Raw genomic sequence first — 19,552 nt, 5'->3', positions numbered from 1 at the left:
GTGTCCCTCTGTGGTTCTGTCACCGTTGCAGCTACATCCAGAACTCTCAACCGTACCTGAACAACATGACAGCGGTGGGCTGCATGATGGCTCTGGCTGCAGTGTTCCCACTGGGGATTGATGGCCATCACGTCCACAGATCGCAGTTCCCCGTCGTCTGCCAGGTAAGAGGAGAAAGAGACAGACACACAGGGGAGAGGCAGAGGCAGAGAGGAGCCAGAGGGCAGGATGAGTTGGGCTGCGAATATTTGGTCTCACTGATTTGATGCTAAAACAAAAAGCCAAAGGCTTGTTCCTCGATATAATACAAACTACAGCAGAAATTCAATTCCTTTTTTTTTCTTTTGACATTTTTTATACATTTATTCTTCTCTCCGTTGAAAGTAGTAGTTAAAAAATAAAATTCTAATTCAGACCTTTGTTCAATGAAAAACTATTAGTTGGAAAAATCTAATATGTAACATTTCTGCATTAAACTGTCTAAAAACGACCTGTGTTATATTTAGTTGAGCTGTGTGCATTATCCTAAATGTTTTCAACAATGTTCAAACCCAGAGAAATCTATATTTTTACTTAAGATAGCGGAGCAGTTTGATTTGGGCACATGCCGTTAAAACATCTGGAGAAACAACAGATGATGCATTTAAGGGTGAGGAAGGAAGTCAGCGAACATAACGTAAATAAAACTTTAAAGGAGACCTATTACACTCGTTTGTTTGAGACCTATTACGCTCGTTTGTCCGTACCAACAGAAGCTCCTCTCTCCCACTGAAAACACTGCTCCTGAAACACCTCATCAGTAGTCCCGCCTTTTATTCTGTGACTTTGTGACATCACACTATGTCACCGAGTCACACATTTGCATGATTTGTACGTAATGGCTAATTGTGCACGTAAGAATTGATTTAGCACAGTTGCTCTGTTGTTGTTAGCTGTGCTGGGTCAGGCGTGTGTGAGCTGACCAATCAGAGGAGAGTGGGTATTCAGGAGGGAGTGGGGGCCTTAAAGAGACAGCAGCTAAAACAGAGCGCTTCAGACAGAGAGGGATAACTGATGAGTTTTCTGAACATTAAAGCATGTAAACCTATTCTAGCAGTAACTCAAAATAAAATGATGAACCTTAAAAAATAAGCATAATATGTCTTCTTTAATACATTACCTTCTCCGTGAACAGTTCTGCTGGAGTCAGGTCAGGTTTTCACCGCAGTGATGTCATCACACGGCATCATCAAACTACATCTTTGGCTTTCATTGTTTCAATTGAGACCCCTAGAGGCAGAAATGACCTACTGTGCGTTCAGGGCCCTCAGTAAACCTGTTACCTCCGGTTAATAACCCTTAAAGTCCGACTGAAATGACGATTAGTCGCGGCTGACCCAAATGTTCTGAAGCTTTGAAGTTTTGAATGCTGCTGCGAAGCTCCTGAAATGTTTAGTTGACTATGAAACTTCATCTGACTTTCCATCAGCATGGGGGACGAATAATGAACTGAATTTTTCCATTTCATTTTTCTTCCGTTCCTTTAAAGGTTGGGAACATCAACTTATTCCACAGTGACTGTGATTGTCACATTCTATACATATTGTGTTTCATCTTGTTCCAGCTTTTGATTAATGCTATTTGAGGTTTACACTGAGTGAAATGCGTGTAACATTTTTTTTATGGTGGCACCGTTCCATGAAATTGAAATATTATCCAAGTCTTGTGCATCATTTTATACACATTAGCCCAAAATTCAGCCTGACATATTTGATAACTTGGCATCTCAACTAGAATATAAAAATAAGGTTAAACAATGTTGGGCTGCACGGTATGGATGTGTAATGAGCGGTCCACCTGCAGGTCAGTGAAGGTTAAAACTTAGATATTTATGTCAACGGTTCATGAAAGTACACCTACTGCATTTGCTCTTAGCAACATTGACTTTTTGTGTTTGATTAACAGTATTACTGGACTTAAACTGGACTTATGGACTTATCATTTCAGGAGTTTGATCACACATTCTTGGTGGATGGAATAGGATAAAAGTTTAAACACAGACATAATTCATTAAGCATTTGAATGTGTTTTGGTGCTCAGTGGTACTGACGTGATTTGCTGGATGCCAGAATAGCACAGACGATAGGATACCAGCACTAATGAGGAGTGGGAGTGCTCCTCTGTCACCCATGTTGAGCCTTTTTGTTGCGGAGGCGAGAGGGAGATTTCCATTTCTGTCGCTTCTGTCCAGTTTTATTCTCTCTCATTCTTTGTTCTGCCTCTCTACTGTACTCTGCCGCTGACCTTCTACTATCTATCTATCTATCTATCTATCTGTCTATCTATCTATCTGTCTATCTGACTGAGTGAGACAATGCGCACTAATTTCTATTTTTCCGGCTTAATAGAAGAAATCAGCATATACATGTAGTTTTTCTGTGTTTGTTGTAGTCTGATAAAGTCACAGGTTGAATTTCCACCGGGTAAACTTCAAAAATGTATTTCTGTCCGACTCACTTTTAAAGTTTCAAGGTGATTTTCTTACAGAAGAAATCTTTCAACTCTAAACGTCCATCCGCCACAGTCCAGATGAGAAAAGAGAGGTGTTGATAAAATGTTGATATTTTCATGAGTCACCTTCAGTTGTGCACTCACAGCAATGAGCTTAAGGATCTGCGGGTGTTTTGCAGACTTTTTTCCTTTAATCTTGCAGGCTCCTCACAGACTGCCCTAACTGATTGGTGTTTTTTTGGCGGGGGTATACGTGGTCTGAAAGGAATAAGCAGACATTATGAAACAAGCACTCCCAGCTCCTCTACATGTTCTTTTAGAGAAGAAAAGAATATCATCATATCTATATTTTTATTCACAGTAAATATTTTCTTTAAAAAGCATTTCAATAAAACATCAAGTGGGAAAGCGGTGAAGCACAGAGCTCCTCGTAGTAAAGATGCAAATACACATTTAGTATGAGTGTAAAATGTTTTTTAATGCAGCAGTACAGCAGCGGTGAGACAAAGAAGTTTTCTTACTACTAATATAATGGAAAACACAACAACCGATGTCATCAGTATTTCTTAAATGCTGGATTGATCTACTTAAAGTGTAGCTTTAACTAAAAGTACAGGTGAAATTATGATTATTATTGTTTTTTACTAAGAAAGTAGCTCAACAGATGATATCTACATGATTATTTTTTTAGTGCAGCAAATAAAATCAGTATTCCAGCTCACACCAGGACACAATTTATTAACAATTATATTAAAACAACACGGAGCTACGTGTTTTGCTTGTTGCTTTGTCAGAGCCGCTTGTGCTTTGTTGCAAACAGGTTTAGTTGTTTATAAAATAGTGCTGATTGTATCACCGTGTGGGCTGGAGTATTGCAGCTGCATCCAGGAGAGAAAGGCGATCGTGCACGCGGTATCGTCAGTGTTTTGGATAATTATATTTTTAATTAATTCTCCACTCCCGAAACCAAAGCTGCAGAAACTCCAGTCCGGAGAGTCGTCACAGACACAGAGAACAGTTTTCGACCGCAACACGCTCATAGTTAGGAATATGACCCTGTTCACACCCGACAAACATTAGGACCCAGGCCGTCCGAAGGGGTGCCTGACTGGAAATAAGAACACGAAACCCACAAAAATGATAGAGATTTTACAACCCCCTGTCTTTTTTCTCCTCCTCTCCTCTCCTCTCCACCTCCAGTTCCGCCTGTGGCTCCTCGGCCTCGGCTTCAGCCTGGCGTACGGCAGCATGTTCACCAAGATCTGGTGGGTCCACACCCTCTTCACGAAGAAGGACGAAAAGAAGGAGAAGAAGAAGGTAGGAAAGAAGGAAGATGGGTAGGGAGGGAGGGAGGGAGCGAGCGAGGAAGGGATAAGCCTCTCAGCTGTCTCGGGAGAGCAGAGAAAAGATGGGAGAGGGGGGCCAGGCCACGCAGCATGTGTGGCGCTGGCTGATAAAAAAGTTCAGTTAAAAAACTTTGCAGGCTTCCTAGTAACATAAGCTTCTAAGAGGCCAGCTCGGCATCATTCACTGCGGCGGTGGCGTTAAGGGTATTGGACACACACTGACACAGATACTGTACTTTACACATGCACACACATAGCACATGCACCTACACAACATCAATGCGCAGAAACATGCAGACGCAGGTCTTGGACCGGGCCCCCCGATTCTCCCGTCATCAGCTTTATTTGCATACGTGTGTGTGTGTGTGTGTGTGTGTGTGTGAGCATGGGCATGTGTGTGTGTGTTTATATGTGAGGGTGTGTGTGCTTACCCTTGAAGATAGTGTATCCTGGAGCCAGCTAGATACTGCCAGTCTGCCATGTGTAGTGGGAATTTCTAAGACCTAATCAGAAGAATAAGAGATTAAGCCATTTATGGAATATTTATGAATATGGATGAGTATTAAAGTTCTATGCAGAAATCCAACCTTCGGGGGCTTTATTATTTGAGCCAAAGCACAACGAATCAGGATGACTTTCAACTCTCTTCATGTCCACAGAAGGGCATTTTGCCAGAGAGCTGTGCGTGAGTATTTAAAGAAACTTTCACAAATCGAGGGGAGAATGAGGCGCTTTTCAAATCATTTATTTCATGCAACTCAAGTGAAGAGGCGCTCAGGACTGTGTAATGCGTTTTCTTCTTTATTATATTTTTCAGTTTTAGTTATTCCACGCTTGAATGGCCACTACTACGTCGGAGGTGCTGGGAGTAAGCGTGGTCGAATAAAAAAAAAAAGAAAGAAAAAGAAATGTGTTGAAAAAGAGAGCGAGGGGGAGCGCAGTGGGAGAGCTCATTTTGGTTGCTTGTTTTTCGGTTACGGCTGCATTACTTCCATTATGGCTCAAGTTAAGAACAATAAAGTTGACATCAGCCGCTTCGGAAGCCGTCCACACAAAGCCAGTGTCATCTCGGTGTGTGTAAACGATGATTTCAGGTGGCAGCACAAATATAGCAGCTCTCTGTGAGTCGCCTGCAGACACACACATGCACACACACACACACACAAGCAAACTCCCACTGCTCCTAAAATACACTTGGAGACGGACACACGCGCGCGCGCACACACACTCGGAGACACACATTCAGAAAGACAATTCGCGCCCAGTCATGCAGAAATCACAAGGACGCCTGTCGTATTATTCGTCCTGGTTGTTTGTCTTTGTTTGTGGACTGGCTCGTGATGCCCTTGGATACTGATGACTATTGTGTGTGTCTGTGTGTGTGTGTGTGTGTCTTTGCTCAACTCACACAGCAACACTTGGAGCCATGGAAACTCTACGCAACAGTTGGAGTGCTGCTGGCTATCGACTTCCTGTCACTCATGATCTGGCAGATTGTGGATCCTCTGCACATTACGGTTGAGGTAGAGTACGAAAGACAGATGAGATAATTTGTGTGTCATCGCCCATTGGCGCAGAACGTGCAGCCACTGTCATCAGTCAATAACGCAGTAATGAGACACCGGGCCTCGTTTGTAGCAATGTTCTCTCATTTTGATTCATCTTACGCTCAAAGAGCACAGCCTCAGACAGGAATAAATATCATGTCATTGCTGAACGGCTGTGTAACAGTGTAGCTGTGACATTTATGACTTGAATAATTATATTTATCTATGTGTGAGTGTTTGGCTTGTAGTGTGACTACCACAATCACTGTTAAAGGTGCCTAGAGGCATTTTCTGCAAACAAAATTCAACATTCATCAAGCAGCTAAATAAACAAGTTGATCCTCTCCTCCTCTATATTTAACTTCATTAAACCTGCATTGATCAATATTTTCAATATTAACGCTGAAGCAAGGGACTCGCACGCTCAATTCTGAATATACAATCACCAGCTATGTACTGCAGAGTCTGACAGAGCTGCTCTCATCGGCCTTCATGTGCAATTGTTTCCAAAAAGAGGAGATCCCTTAGACCCGTGGTGCATAATCTGCTCAACACCAAGGAACCTAAAAAAGAAGGAAGGGTCATTACGTCACTAATTAACTAATAAACGGCTGTATTGAAGTCTATGGGAGATGCATTGAGAAACACACTGATCACACATACCTGTGTTGTTTGACTTCTGACGCAGACATGCCTCCAGAACAACAAAACAACAGATATTTCTGTCATCCTGAGAGCTGCTAAATGCACCGCTATGTTCACAGCTAGTTGCTAACATTATCTGTCTGCTGTGTAGTGCTGAGCAGGTAATGTAAAGTTGTTTTTTTAGAGCTTTTTTCAGCTGAAAACAACTGCAAACAAAAAAAAAGACAGTGTTAGAGCGGTGAGAGTGAACCGGGCTTGAAAAGCAAAACACTTAGCTGAAAGATGCTAAAATGCACCATAGGGCTGATGGGAACTGCAGAAACAGATGATGATCCTCACCTGGTCTTTTGTTGACATATTGATAAGGATCTGAAAATTGCATTGTTTATTTACGTTACCTCCGCCGATGTTAATGCTAATACTAACATGCGTCATGCCTTTCAATATGCATTTGTATCCTCATCCTGTGCTGATAAAACATTGGAAAGTTATGAATACTCATCAGAATATTGCTGCACAGCGCCACCAGTGGTCAAAAACTCCCCAGGGTGTCTTTAATATTACCTCATCATTGCATTACTTCCATTTCTTTGGTCGATGCATCCGTCCAGAGTGACTTACAATGTTTCCCTGTGCATGAGCATGTAGTATACTTGATGCTGTTCTGCTGTTTAAACACTATCAAAAGCTGGAACAAAACAGTGCAACTGATTTGCATGTAGACCGCACTCATTAAGCTGTACTCTAAACCGTCCTCATTAAGGACGTTAAATCTCCGTTGGAAGAAGAGCCGTACATCATCGCCAGCCCCGATCTGAACAGCACTGGCTGTAACTGCAGTCAAACCTTGGATGGAATTTTTAAATAGCCATATTTCATATTTATTGGATATCTGATACTCTTTTTAATTCAGCCATCTATATCTGACTTACAGGAAGGCCTGTGTACCCGGGGGGATCAAGCGTGCAGTCTCTGGGGCTTTTGCTTACTGTGCATTTTTTGCCTCCTTCTCCAATGTGCTGCTGTCTCATCGTTTCTTATTATCTCCCCCTCCTCTCTCCCTTTCCCCTCTATCTCTTCATCCCCCCATTCCTCTCTCTCCTCTTCATCCGTCTGCCATGTGAGTAGAAGTTCACTAAGGAGGCCCCGAAAGAAGATTTGGATGTCCTGATTCAGCCCTTGTTGGAGCACTGCAGCTCGGAGAAGATGAACACGTGGCTCGGTATCAGACCTCTCTTCTTCTTCTTCTTCTTCTTCTTCTCTCATATCTCAATCTGGCTCTTTATCACTCTTTGCCCTGCTGTGCTGTTCTAATGTTTCTGTCACACACATATGACATATGCAGACACATATGCATGCGCACACACGTCACTGCCACTCACTCTGAATTAAACAGGTCTCATATCACAGCCTCCTCCCTCAGCCCCCGCCGCCCCCTGACGTTTGATTCCTCTTTTCTCTCTCTCTTCTCTTTTTTCCCTCTTTGCTTCTCTTTTTGTCGGCCCACGCAGACCCTCTCTCTCTCTCTCTCCCTTCCTGTCCGTCTCTCTGCTGTCTTTCTTAGCGTGGCAGCTCTTATGAAAGTATAATGGTGCTGAAATTCAAATAATGTGGGTCACAAACTGGGCCATTGCCCCATAGCATTTCCTTTCTCCGAGAAGAAAAGATGGTGCTTTAATATCAGGCGGTATAAAGAAACAATGGACAGTCTGAAGAAGTGTCGAACTTACTCAGTCACAGATTCTCTTTTTCTTCCCTGCTCTCTCTCGTTCTCTTTCACGGTTATGTTCTCTTTTCTCTGTCAGTCAGCCCGGCTCTGTTTCCCTTTCAACATATTCAAACATCTATTGTATCTGCATTTTTGATTTCCTACCTCTGCACACACTCGCTCACTCCCTCTGCGGTTATATTGAGCTGTTACTCTCTACGCCAGCAGCAAGCAGGAGCCATGTTAAGCTATTTCCATGATCCCATAATTTGACAAGTTTGTTTCATAGGTTTAAAGCTAAATTAAAGTTGCACTGTGGCGATTTAGTGTGACACTTGTTGAACTTGTGAGAGATTATGTTTCTTTGGACTAATGTCAATTTTTGCGTATGCGTTATTTAACCTGTCATCCAATTAAAAGTCCATTACATTTATTATTCTGTTTGTTGTGAAAATTCACGATACGAGACAAAATGGATTCGGGCAGTGAAGATGATTTTGTTGTCCTCTAACTATTGCCCGAGGGTAACGTAGGCTTGAGATAAAATCATCCCTAGCGTACAGGGCTTTGTTTTGGGAGACGAAGTCTTGTCCATTGTTTCCATACAACTCTTTAAACAGTCTCTGCATCACTTGAGTTCCTGCACCGTGTGCATTACGCACACATATTATATAATATTCATCGTCATGGCTGTACACTCACCCATTCACTCTTTTTACCTGCCTCTTCTAACTGTTTCCCTCTTCCTGTAGGTGTGGTCTATGGCTACAAGGGTCTGCTGCTGCTGCTGGGCATATTTCTGGCTTACGAGACCAAGTCTGTCTCCACAGAAAAGATCAATGACCACCGAGCCGTGGGGATGGCTATTTACAACGTTGCTGTGAGTCCAAAAAAAGAAACGGTCATGCCTGAACTCCTGCTTCTGGGTTCTGCTGTCTGCTTTTCTGCCGTTTTGCTTTTTCTGCAAAGACCTTTCACCACTATAGCGCGCTGAGTAACATTCAAGTGGCAATAAGAACGATTTTTTTATTGCTCCATAGCACAAAATGGGTGTAGTATATCTGTTGGAGGGTTAATCAGTGCCAGTGCCTCAGTGATTAATTTGCCTGGTGTGGAGATTTCTGGCTTCCAGAAGCCACTTTTCTGCTCATTTCAGAGCAAACCAGGCAGCTGACCAGCGTGTCAAGACATTTCAGCTGCAACGGCATAAAGCTGCATTCTCAAGGGGATACTCTTTGCATTTTATAAAAGTTAATGGAGTTTTTAGTCATAACTTGAAGCTCCCTTAATACCTCTGTGGTGTATTTTCTTTATTTGAGTTGAAAACTGGCAAAGCGTGACAGAAGATCACATTGAAATACTTCCTGTGTGATAATGATATTATTTGTAGATTAACTATTTTGCGTCAATCATTAAAAAACCATGCAACAAAAGTCCATTGTGGGTGCAACAGAATATGAATTATGTCCTTACCTCTTACATTTCTCTTTGGGATGTGCCGCACATCATAAATTGATGATCTAGTATAATATACTGAAAAGCACATGTTGGCATAATGCTCGTTTGCAGCGTTACGCGACACAGAAACAGGCTTCTATATAAAATATTCAAGCTTTTCTACAAGTGCGTCCCGAGATATCATTCTCTAAAATGCACATCCCTTGATGCATTTCTGTCCAAATCAGTAAACTGCAAACAGAAGCTGCTGTTTTGTACGAGTCATAAATTTGATGCTTATGGCGCCTGTGGTGCAACGATACCAACCGTCGTATCTCAGCTCTCTTTTATAAAATGAAAACTTCTCACTGGGACTTCCTGGTGAAATAAATGTTAAATAAAAATCTATAAAATACGAAAGGGTGCATCGCAATCTTTTATTGTGCTGCAATCTCAAGCTTACCTGCGTGAGTGCTCTGTACTTTAGTGTTGAGCATAAATATGGGAAGAAATCTGTGCGTGGAGATAGCAAACAAAGTACTTTGTGTGGAGCTGTTACCTTGCCCTGTGGCAGGAATGGGTGTAAAATGTACCCATTTAGGCACTAAAGTACAGTGGTAAACGCTGCCGTCAGCCATAAACATTTGTCAGCCACTGTTGATAGCAAGTGAATCATCTCAAACGGAGGCACCTAGGATGCACTTTACATGAAAATAGCTGCCATTATGTTCACTTCAGCCACTTTAGACAAATAGTCGATGGCATTTCCTGATATTCTTGACACGGGGTAACTTTGTAATTGATGTAAAATGTCTGTGAAAAGTGGCTTCTGTCACTTCACGTTTTCTGTTTGGATGGAAAGCAGGGAACATTTTTTCCCTTCTTTTAGTCTTTAACAGCCATCTTGCCAGAAGTTCTTGTCCTCGCCTGCATCGCCGCTAATGAATAAAAGAGGAAGCATCTTAATGAGCATCCAAACATTTATCAGCTTATACTTTGTGGATATGTAATTAGTAAATGGATTGATCTCGCCTCCTCCGTCACGGAGAGGATTTATCATTGATCATCATTCATGGTTATTTATGAGAGCATTAAATGCGGCTTGCACGCTCATTTCATCACATGGGTCCATAATGTGAGACAAGTCTAATGTGATTATTTTATGTTATGATATACACATCTCAGTTTTATGATGGTGTTAATAGTTAATGGTGTCTGTAAAGGGACCTCCTTCCTCTTTGCTAAGCTGGGAGCTGCAGGCCCTGATGAGATGACAATGTGGTGATTGTCAGCGCGCTGTTGCCACTTCAGTCATGACTTTTTAATGCTGTTTTCACATGGGAGCCCTCCCCGGAATGATAAACAGATGCCTAATGCTTTTATGGATGTGATTTTCCTCCCCTCTCATGCTCTCGCTCTCACACTCCACCTCCTCTCCTCCTCCACTCCCCCACCCTCTGCCTCCGTCTCTCTCTTTATTTTAAACCTCACTTTTCCTCTTCCCATGTCCCGTCCTCTCTCTTTCTCTCTCTTTTTGGGTCTCTCTCTTCCTGCAGGTGTTGTGCCTGATCACTGCTCCGGTGACTATGATCCTGTCTTCGCAGCAGGATGCTTCCTTTGCCTTTGCCTCTCTGGCAATCGTCTTCTCTGCCTACATCACCCTGGTGGTGCTATTTGTACCCAAGGTGCTCTGACTCGTTACACACCGCACACACTGAAAAGTTCACTTGTAACGCAGTTAAGGTCAAACGTGCCGGTCTCTGTGCCTTTAAGAAGACAGTCCAGCTTGTACTGTGTGGCGCATGAAAACTGAAAGGCATATTGTTCAGTCTGCATTTTAAAAAATAAGCTTTGATGTTTGGAGTGGCTACCTAAATGATCACATCTTTGATAAGTTTGCAAAGCCGTCCCTCACGGTAACAATCTTTGAAGTTTCCATACAGAAAGTTGCTTTAATATAATGAGCTTTTAGATGTGTAGCTGCTGTAAACAGTTGGTGTTAGAGCAAAAAAATCCTCTGGCACAAATAAAGGGAGACATTTACATGTCTGGCAGCAGCTATTATAATTTGTTTGGACTAAACAGAGCTGGGTAGTGCACACGAGCCCTGCTGCAGACAGAGGAAAGAGTGCCACCTACAGAAGCTCTAACTTCATCAACTGAAACTCAGACAGGAAACATCACAATATTGTCACCATTGTTTGATTGTCTGGCTATTTCTGGGAGCACACTGCAGAAACGGCACAGCAGTGAGCACTAAGATGTCACTGGAATAAGAAAAGAAATGAAAGAATCAGCCCCTTAAAAATGACTCCATGCAGTGATCATTTTTAAGCCTCCAGACAAGTGTGAGAGATTTGGCTTACAGGGCTGCAAATATTAAAAATATGTTCTCAATAGATGCATTATTCATGCGGCACGCTGCACTCTCAGGCCTGATTTTATTCTTTATTGACTTTCTGGTCCAGATGCGGCGCCTGATCACCCGCGGCGAGTGGCAGTCGGAGCAGCAGGACACTCTGAAGACCGGCTCGTCCACCAACAACAACGACGAGGAGAAATCCAGGCAGCTGGAGAGGGAGAACAGGGAGCTGCAAAAGATCATCCAGGAGGTGAAAAACATTACATACGTTACATTAAACACACACAGACACATTAGTATCTTTACTAAACATGCACATTTAAATACACATGATGTACACTTCTGTATTAGTTAACATTTTAGTTCTTCCCGGAGGCAGAGTTGTATAATACATATCTTCATGTACATATTAATGTAATTTTATGCATTTATTATTTAATGAACGTGCGTCGTGCTGCTTTTCTGAGTGCGATTCAATTGTATATACTTCGCAACAGTTAATGCCGCATAATGTGAGAAAATAGAGGATAAAAATAACACACAACATTGCAATTATTCCTTTATTAATTGAATGTTATCCCGCAGGTTTCCTTTGATATTTTAACCTCATTTCACACTGACAGATATGGAAAAGGGTCATGACGCATCCCTCTTTTATTCATCATTCATCATATCATAAAGTCAATAGAAAGAAAAGGGAAAAAAGGGATCAGAATATTGTATTTTCCGTGCAAGATTAGCTTGATGTATTACGTAACTTATGTGAGGTACGTGCAAAGTTAATACACTTTAAAATATTAGAAGAGTTTATTGTTCTCCCGCTGGCTAATCTAAACATAAAGGCGACCGGAGCTGCAGCCGTTCTGGGCATTGATTCATTAGCTGTTGATCGGGGGGGGGGTTTCTTTCGCCCATGCTTATTTGTGCTAAAGAAGATCCTTCTGCTCTAAATCGGTGAATGACTTCATGCAGCTGTTATCCTCGGCAGGAAGTCAGTGGATGTGCCATCGTTTACAGACTGGCATCTACTCATTACCAGATTGGTCGCGTATGAAAGGGATGCCATGCGATGTTTTCTTCCTAGGAGGGAAGAGGAAGAGGGACGCTTGCTTTTTTTTTTTTTCTCTCTCTTTTTACTTCTTTGCAGCTTGTTAGGATAGTTCTGCCTCAGTTGTGCTCGAGTTTCCACTCAAACATTGAAACAGCGGTGTGAAAGCAGAGTGGAGTGAGGGGTTGCAGAGGCAGGAAAACTTCAGACTCAAACAGATTATTTCAGTGTGAAAACAGAGTTACTGGTCATGATTTTTTAAAAACTTTTTAGACACTGTGAAGTTGGAACACACATTATTATATAAGTTTGGTAACACTATGCTTCAACACGCATTATCATTTCTAAGCACAAGATAAACATTTGATAAAGGGCACACACTATAACGGATAAGCAGATACAGAGATGTAGCTTCGTGTTTATGAATAAACAGTATTTTATTATAGCTTCTCCTATCAAGACCCTTTATATTAGAGCAGCTATTGTTGTCGTACTATGTTGTCATTAATTATCAAGATTCAAGATTACTTTATTTGTGCCGAGGAAAATGTGTCTTGGGCATCAAGGCTGCTAAATATATACAGTAAATAACCGACAAGAGACATACAACAGATAAGTAGGCCACATTTAAGTAAGGGCTGCAACAAACAATTATTTGATCTAACTTTAACTAATCAAAAAAGTTAAAAACTAATTTTCTTTTGATCGACTGATCGATTAAAGACTAATGATTGCAGCTCTAATTCAAGGACACGCAACACTGTCTGTACACACATACATTATGATGTATTAACAGACAGGTGCAGACATTAATGCAGTACATTTCACACCCTCCTTCTGTCCCGGAGTTTCACTGATAAAGAGATGAAAGAGTTTTTATACCTGTTATCTATTTATACACCAGCCTCACAGGAGGAGTAACAGTTGTAGACAAATACACAATAAACACTTATATCAGCTTACAACTACAATACAGTGTGTGAAAAAACATTGATGTGTCCTATATTCTTCTTATTAGGACAATTATTTTCATTATCAATTACGCTTTCTATGATTAGTTAGTCTACAAAATGTCAAATAATTGTGAAAAGTGTTAATCATAGTATCGCAGAGTCCCATATAATGCTCATTTTCAGGTTCATACTTTAATTTTGGGTGTATACTAGTCAATGTTAATATCCTTTAATGTTCAAAACACACATTATTTCTCTCATACTGCCCATTGCTGCAGCACCTCTATTCACGCTTTGTTTTAGTGCCTGTCTCTTTAACGACCCCCCCCACTCAATAAGCCCATTCTGATTTTATTGGTCAGCTCATATATGCCTGAGCCAGCACAGCACGGCTGAGGGCAGTGACTGTATGACATCACAACATTACAATACGTCCTGACAGCTTGTTCAAGGAAGAGTTTCTGAATACAGGCTGTGTGCATTTCTCAGTGCTTTGACCATTTTGATAGTTTCACAGTATTTATACAGCACCGAGACCTTCAGAAATCTCCCATTCCACAATATGCAACCTTTAAGCGACGTCTTCAAATGTCTTGTATCGCTGACCAACAGTCCAAATCCCAAATATATTTCATTCACTGTGATATTTGCCAGGAAATAGCAGAAACTCTTCTCATCCAGATAGCTGACAATCAAAACAGTTGCCAGTTAATTTTCTCCCGAATGACTAATTGACAACTGTCTAATTGTCAATTTCTGCTGTTAATAACTGCTAATAAGTAAAAGGGGGATAACATTGAGTGTTGCACTGACATTGTTTTAATTTAGACATGACAGCTATACAATAACTTCTCCTCTCGTTGTGTCTGCAGAAAGAAGAGAGGGTGTCGGCGCTCCGCAACCAGTTGGCTGAGCGACAGGCTCTACGCAACCGCCGCCGGCCCTCCTCAGGCCAGAACCAGAACCACAACGCCCCACCGCCGTCATCACAGCCGGATCCCAAGTCTCTGCTTCCCCCACCTGGCTACCCCACCACGGACAATCACTCCCTCCCGCCGTCCTTCTCCAACTCCTCCAACCTCTACCCTGCCGACAGCAAGATGAGCCGCAACCACTGTCACAACAGCCAGATCCCACTGCTGTACAAATAGGCGAGGCACGGAGGGGGGAGGGGGAAAGGGAGGGGGCAGTCGCACGGTGCACACGGGGGACACAAAACACAACGAGACACTGTGACTTTCACTTGTATCGGCGACGAGCACAGCGGTGTTGTGACACTGTTTTAAAAAAAAATACGGCGTGAAAGCACAAACAAGTACACAGACAGGAGTGTTTTACACTTGGCAGCTCCGGGGAGAGTCACGCAGGTAACACCCGTCCTCACAGTTTTGATCTCACTGTGTTCAACCCAGCAACGACGCGGCGACAAGCACATCTCAGACGAGCAGCACTCGAGATCTTCTCTAAGGTCGCTAGATCTCTTAGTCGTTTCCTCTCCCTCATTCGTTATCTCGTTCTGTTGTGGAGACACTCGAGGGTCTCAAAAAGGAAATGTTTGTGTTTGTGTCTTTGCTATATCGTCTCCACCTTTCGTCTCTCCGGTTTGTTGACTAGCACTTACAGTAGTGGTTTATATTGTTCTGTAATATCTGATCTGTTTTGTCATGGAGTTGTTGTTGTTCAGTTATTTGTTTACTTTTCAGGAGAGTCGTGAAAACTGAAGTTTTACAAAAGGGACAGAGCAATGTACAGTTTCTTCCGTTGTTTCCTCCGAGGAGCAGCTGAGCTCGACTGAGTGAAAGACTGGCTTCACTCAAAAGTGATCATGTGCATTATTAAATAGCCATAATGTAGAAGGACCGAGGAGTTTGGCATGTTTGGATGTCTGTCGTCAGGACTATGTATTTAAGTACAACACTGCATCTTAAAAGTCCAGTCCTTTGCTGATGTATGAATATTAGACCCATTTTAAAGGAGAAAATGATCGAAGCTTGCTGGTGTATGAGGACGATTTTGATAGTTTTGCCATTTGAAATGTTTTACAATGTATTTTTTGAGATTTGTGTTGTATCTATCTAGCAGTATAGTACAGTTGTAGCCATCAAATGAATCCCTCATCCTGCATCTGAAGTATTTCGCAGAGAAAGCCGACAAAAAGTCTGCGGCTGATTCTCACATTTTGTAGAAACAGTTCGGGATGTTTGAATCCAAAACTTGCCAGAAGAATAGATTTAACTTTCTGCCTCCTGGAAAAAATGAAATCAAATTTATATTTCTACAGCAGCGGTGCGGTGAGATGCGGGGCTTCTAGGATGGCTATTTCTGTGGACGATCAAAGAAAGCACAGTTTTTTCCTCAAGATTTTATACATGTGAATATGTTACATGTCATTCTCGTAGGCCTTTTTTATTTTATTTTAAAGGATGTTTTTTTTTTATGTTTTCCCATAACAGACAATCTGGATGGATGCTCTTTTTTGTAATTTTATTTCCCATTTTTGCCTTTGGATAAGTTGTAAATGACTCAAAGAGGGATATACGTAATTTAAAGTGACATACTGTATTTACTCAGCAGCAGTTAATCTGGATGTACTATTTCATTCATGAGCTATTTCCAGATTTTATAAGCAATGATACCTGAACAACTTTATCAACAGGTAAAACAATACTTTGTCAAATATTTCTAAATATATATATATATATTTCAGTGTGCACTTTAAACTGAACAAACTATGGTTATCCCACTTTATGTTGCTGTTTATTCTAATACATTTTAGCTCAGGGTACGGAGAAGGATATAAATGAATGAAATAGGCCATATTTATTAACTGTACAGTACCTGGATCAGATAGTGTAACATATGAATGCAGAAAATAATTTAGGAAATGTTCTATTATCTTGCACATATATGACAATATACATGGATTTGGGGATATTTGTATTCACTATATCTAAGATCTTAAATGTTAATATATTTCAGAGTATGTGTATGCAGATATATGGGTACCGTAAATAAAATAATTGTTTTTTCATCGGGTATTTTTGTGTTTCAGTGAAACTTTCGCATCAGCAGGCATACAGGTGCAAATACCTGCTCGGGTCACATTACATCTTATTACTTCCACCAAGGAGGTTGTGTTTTCACCTGTTTGTTTGTTGGTTGGTTTGTCAGCAGGATTACAGAAAAACTATTATATGGATTTCCAGAAAACTTATTTCTCACTTTCATCCCATGAAACTGATGGCAGAGTTATTTGCTTCCACATATTCATGTATCATGAAAGGAAGGATTGCTCAAGGATATTGATGTGCGTTGAGTTACGCCCCTTGCCATGCAGCTAGATGCTAGCTAGCCTGTGCTATCTGTGTGTAGCCCTACAGTGTTTCAAAATCCCTATTGCTACGTGAAACTACAACCTCCAAGCTAGCAACAGCTGTTAGCTTTTCCTTTGCGGGGATTTTGCCATTTTAATGCCAGGGCCGGCCTTCCCATGTGCAAACCATGTCTCCCCGACACCGCTTTGATAGATGCGAGCTAACTGACCGAGTCACTGGGAGCTCCTAGTGCACACAGCTAATTAAGTGATATGAGAGCTTAGTAAACACTGCCACATATGCCAGCATCTGAGACCAGCGGCTGCCAATCTGACCACAGAATACAGCACCCAGGTGGTTCTCTTGCCAAGTTTGGTTCCTGCAAATCAGCTTATAGAACCTCTATCATGCATAGGCGGAAATCACTGGGGGGACAGGGGGGGTCTGGATCTCCTTTTTCTAGGAAAAACAGATTTATACCCCTCAGTAACATATATCAGTGAAAACTTATAGTTTTAAATCATACAATAATATGTATTGAAAACAGTTGTGCTAATTAAGGACGCAAAACAATGCGTTTTTTAGTTTTTACAGTTTTCCATGTGCCTCAAAGTGGTTTGGTCCTCTGCCAATCAACCTCCACTTCACACACCTGAGTGCGCAGGACATGTGTCTTGTGCAGCGGTCTGTGGGGGTGTGGTGGTGGTGCTGGCTGATCATAGTAAGCTGCTTTGCAAATGTTACAAGAAAGCTGTATTTTTCTCGTGTCACAGAGGGTTATGTTTAAGCACACAAACCACTTTGTTTGAGTTGGGAAAACACAGTGTGTTGGCTTTAAATTGCTGCCTGTTTTTGACGCTACAGACACGGCTAGAAAGTGTCCTGAGGTCTCCTCAAAAATATCCAGTGGTGTCACACTTACACATGTTGAAACGCTGCTGTCCCCCTTCAGAAATTTCTGGGCTGAAAGATATGTCTGGCATTTTTATTAACTTCTACCTTAATAACGAAAATACATTTACAGTTACGATTGTACTGTTGAATCTTGTGTATTAACAGCCACGTCTTTTAACTTACTGGTACAACCCTGAAGTTATTTATCTTTCATTATACGATATAGTTTATGCCTAGAAATCAGTGTTTCCTCTTCATACTTTTAAAATAACTACTTTTGTCCCCTTCAGGAATTGCGCTTGAGAAATGTTTCTGTTTATTGTCCCCCCAACAGTGAAATGAAATATCCGCCTCTGGCTGCATGACTAAATATTTATATTATTATTATATATTATTATTGTTTTCTTTTTCAACCTGACCGTGGATGTGATCTAAAATGGTTAAAAGGCTTCTTCCACAACACAACAGAGATTATGAATGCATCTGCACTGTTTTGTTGTTGAAGCGGTTGTCTGTTACAGATCTGGTGATCTTAAATTATGTTCAAGCAGCCATGGGTTGATTGAAATTTAGAGTGAACCAGAGCTAGTTTGATATCAGGTGAGGCTTGATTGAATTAAATGGGACTGTGAGGCCTCAGCGGAGGTACGCTCCCTCCTGAGTGCCACTCTAGTTTGTTATAAGATAACAGAAGTCCATGCATAATTTTCTGTTTTGAGAAACTTTGTCAAGCCGCTCCCTAATCTTGAGTCACAATATCCTGTTGATAACACAGCCAAGCATGTTTGCATCATCCACTAGATGTCACCAGTTATTTATTGCTTTTCCGACTCACCGTGACCTTATGAGCAATTAACTGTGTCACGTCGAGGATAATTGTCAGTGAGACTTGATGTTTTCCTCTAGATTGGCCTGCGGGAGTCAAAGAGCAAATAAACCCAGAAGCAGAGATCATTAAGCAAAAGTGGGAAGTGGTTTTCATCACAATGAGCAGCTGCGAAGGCCAGTGGGAACCTCATTACTGAGACAATAAGAGGAAGTTCGTAGATAAAAAGAAACTAAAGGAGACAAATTACTCCCAAGTGCATCCGATATTTGTATAATTTGTGTTTTTAGATGATGACAATGTGACAAAACCAGCTGCGCTCCGCTCCCAAACACACACACACTGAACGCAATTACACGCACACTGCAGTCTCACACACACACACACACACACACACTCCATCCAATGTCATGTCTCTTTTCAGCTGACTGAAGATGAGGTATGTGGTAATAGGGGGAAGGGGTTGGTGGTGTGGAGGAGGATGGAGGTTGGAGAGTGTGTGGGAGAGAGGGTGTGTGTACATGTGAGTGTGTGTGTGTGTGTGTGTGTGTGTGTGTAGGGGGGGTGGGAGGGTAGTCACTGGGGAAAACCCGCTCTGGGCTGAGGCTTCTGTGGGCCTCCACCTGACACAGCACTCAGCAAGACACAAAAAAGTAGGAAATTCCCCTCGTCTTGTCTGATCTAACAAAGGAAGTATTTGCTGGCTGTGGAGGAATTTCAGAGCAACTTTTGCCAAATGATAGACCGAGCCCACTGCAGAGAGAGAGAGAGAGTGTGTGTGTGTGTGTGTGTGTGTGTGTGTGTGTGAGAGAGAGAGTTACTGCCCTGGCTGGCCGGAGCGGTTTGCCAACTCAGCTGTAAATTTCTATTTGGTATCTCAGTTATGAAATGAGTCCATCCCTCGTAGTGACACAAAATGTTTTTTTTTTTTTTTTTTGGCATTTTAATTAAGTTTATGTGCACATATAAATATAATCTTTAA

The 19,552-nt window shown here is 41.7% G+C and overlaps 1 protein-coding gene across 1 annotated transcript in view; it reads left to right on the top strand.

Annotated features, from left to right (window-relative positions):
* The window catches only part of gabbr1a (gamma-aminobutyric acid (GABA) B receptor, 1a), an 88,037-nt gene extending 71,470 nt beyond the window's left edge, over nt 1-16,567 (top strand). Inside the window, exons 17-24 of the mRNA XM_084356686.1 lie at nt 32-164; nt 3,691-3,807; nt 5,249-5,359; nt 7,157-7,250; nt 8,489-8,616; nt 10,730-10,858; nt 11,642-11,785; nt 14,409-16,567. Of these exons, the coding sequence (XP_084212812.1) occupies nt 32-164; nt 3,691-3,807; nt 5,249-5,359; nt 7,157-7,250; nt 8,489-8,616; nt 10,730-10,858; nt 11,642-11,785; nt 14,409-14,687 (1,135 nt within the window). The 3' untranslated portion in view covers nt 14,688-16,567. The remainder of the gene's footprint in view (nt 1-31; nt 165-3,690; nt 3,808-5,248; nt 5,360-7,156; nt 7,251-8,488; nt 8,617-10,729; nt 10,859-11,641; nt 11,786-14,408) is intronic.
* The last annotated feature ends 2,985 nt before the right edge of the window (nt 16,568-19,552 follow it).

This window comes from Pagrus pagrus, assembly GCF_965226575.1.
Source record: "Pagrus pagrus genome assembly, chromosome: 7".
NCBI classification, from domain to species: domain Eukaryota; kingdom Metazoa; phylum Chordata; class Actinopteri; order Spariformes; family Sparidae; genus Pagrus; species Pagrus pagrus.
Note: the sequence above shows the minus strand (reverse complement) of the source record. Positions and strands in the feature narration are given on the sequence as shown.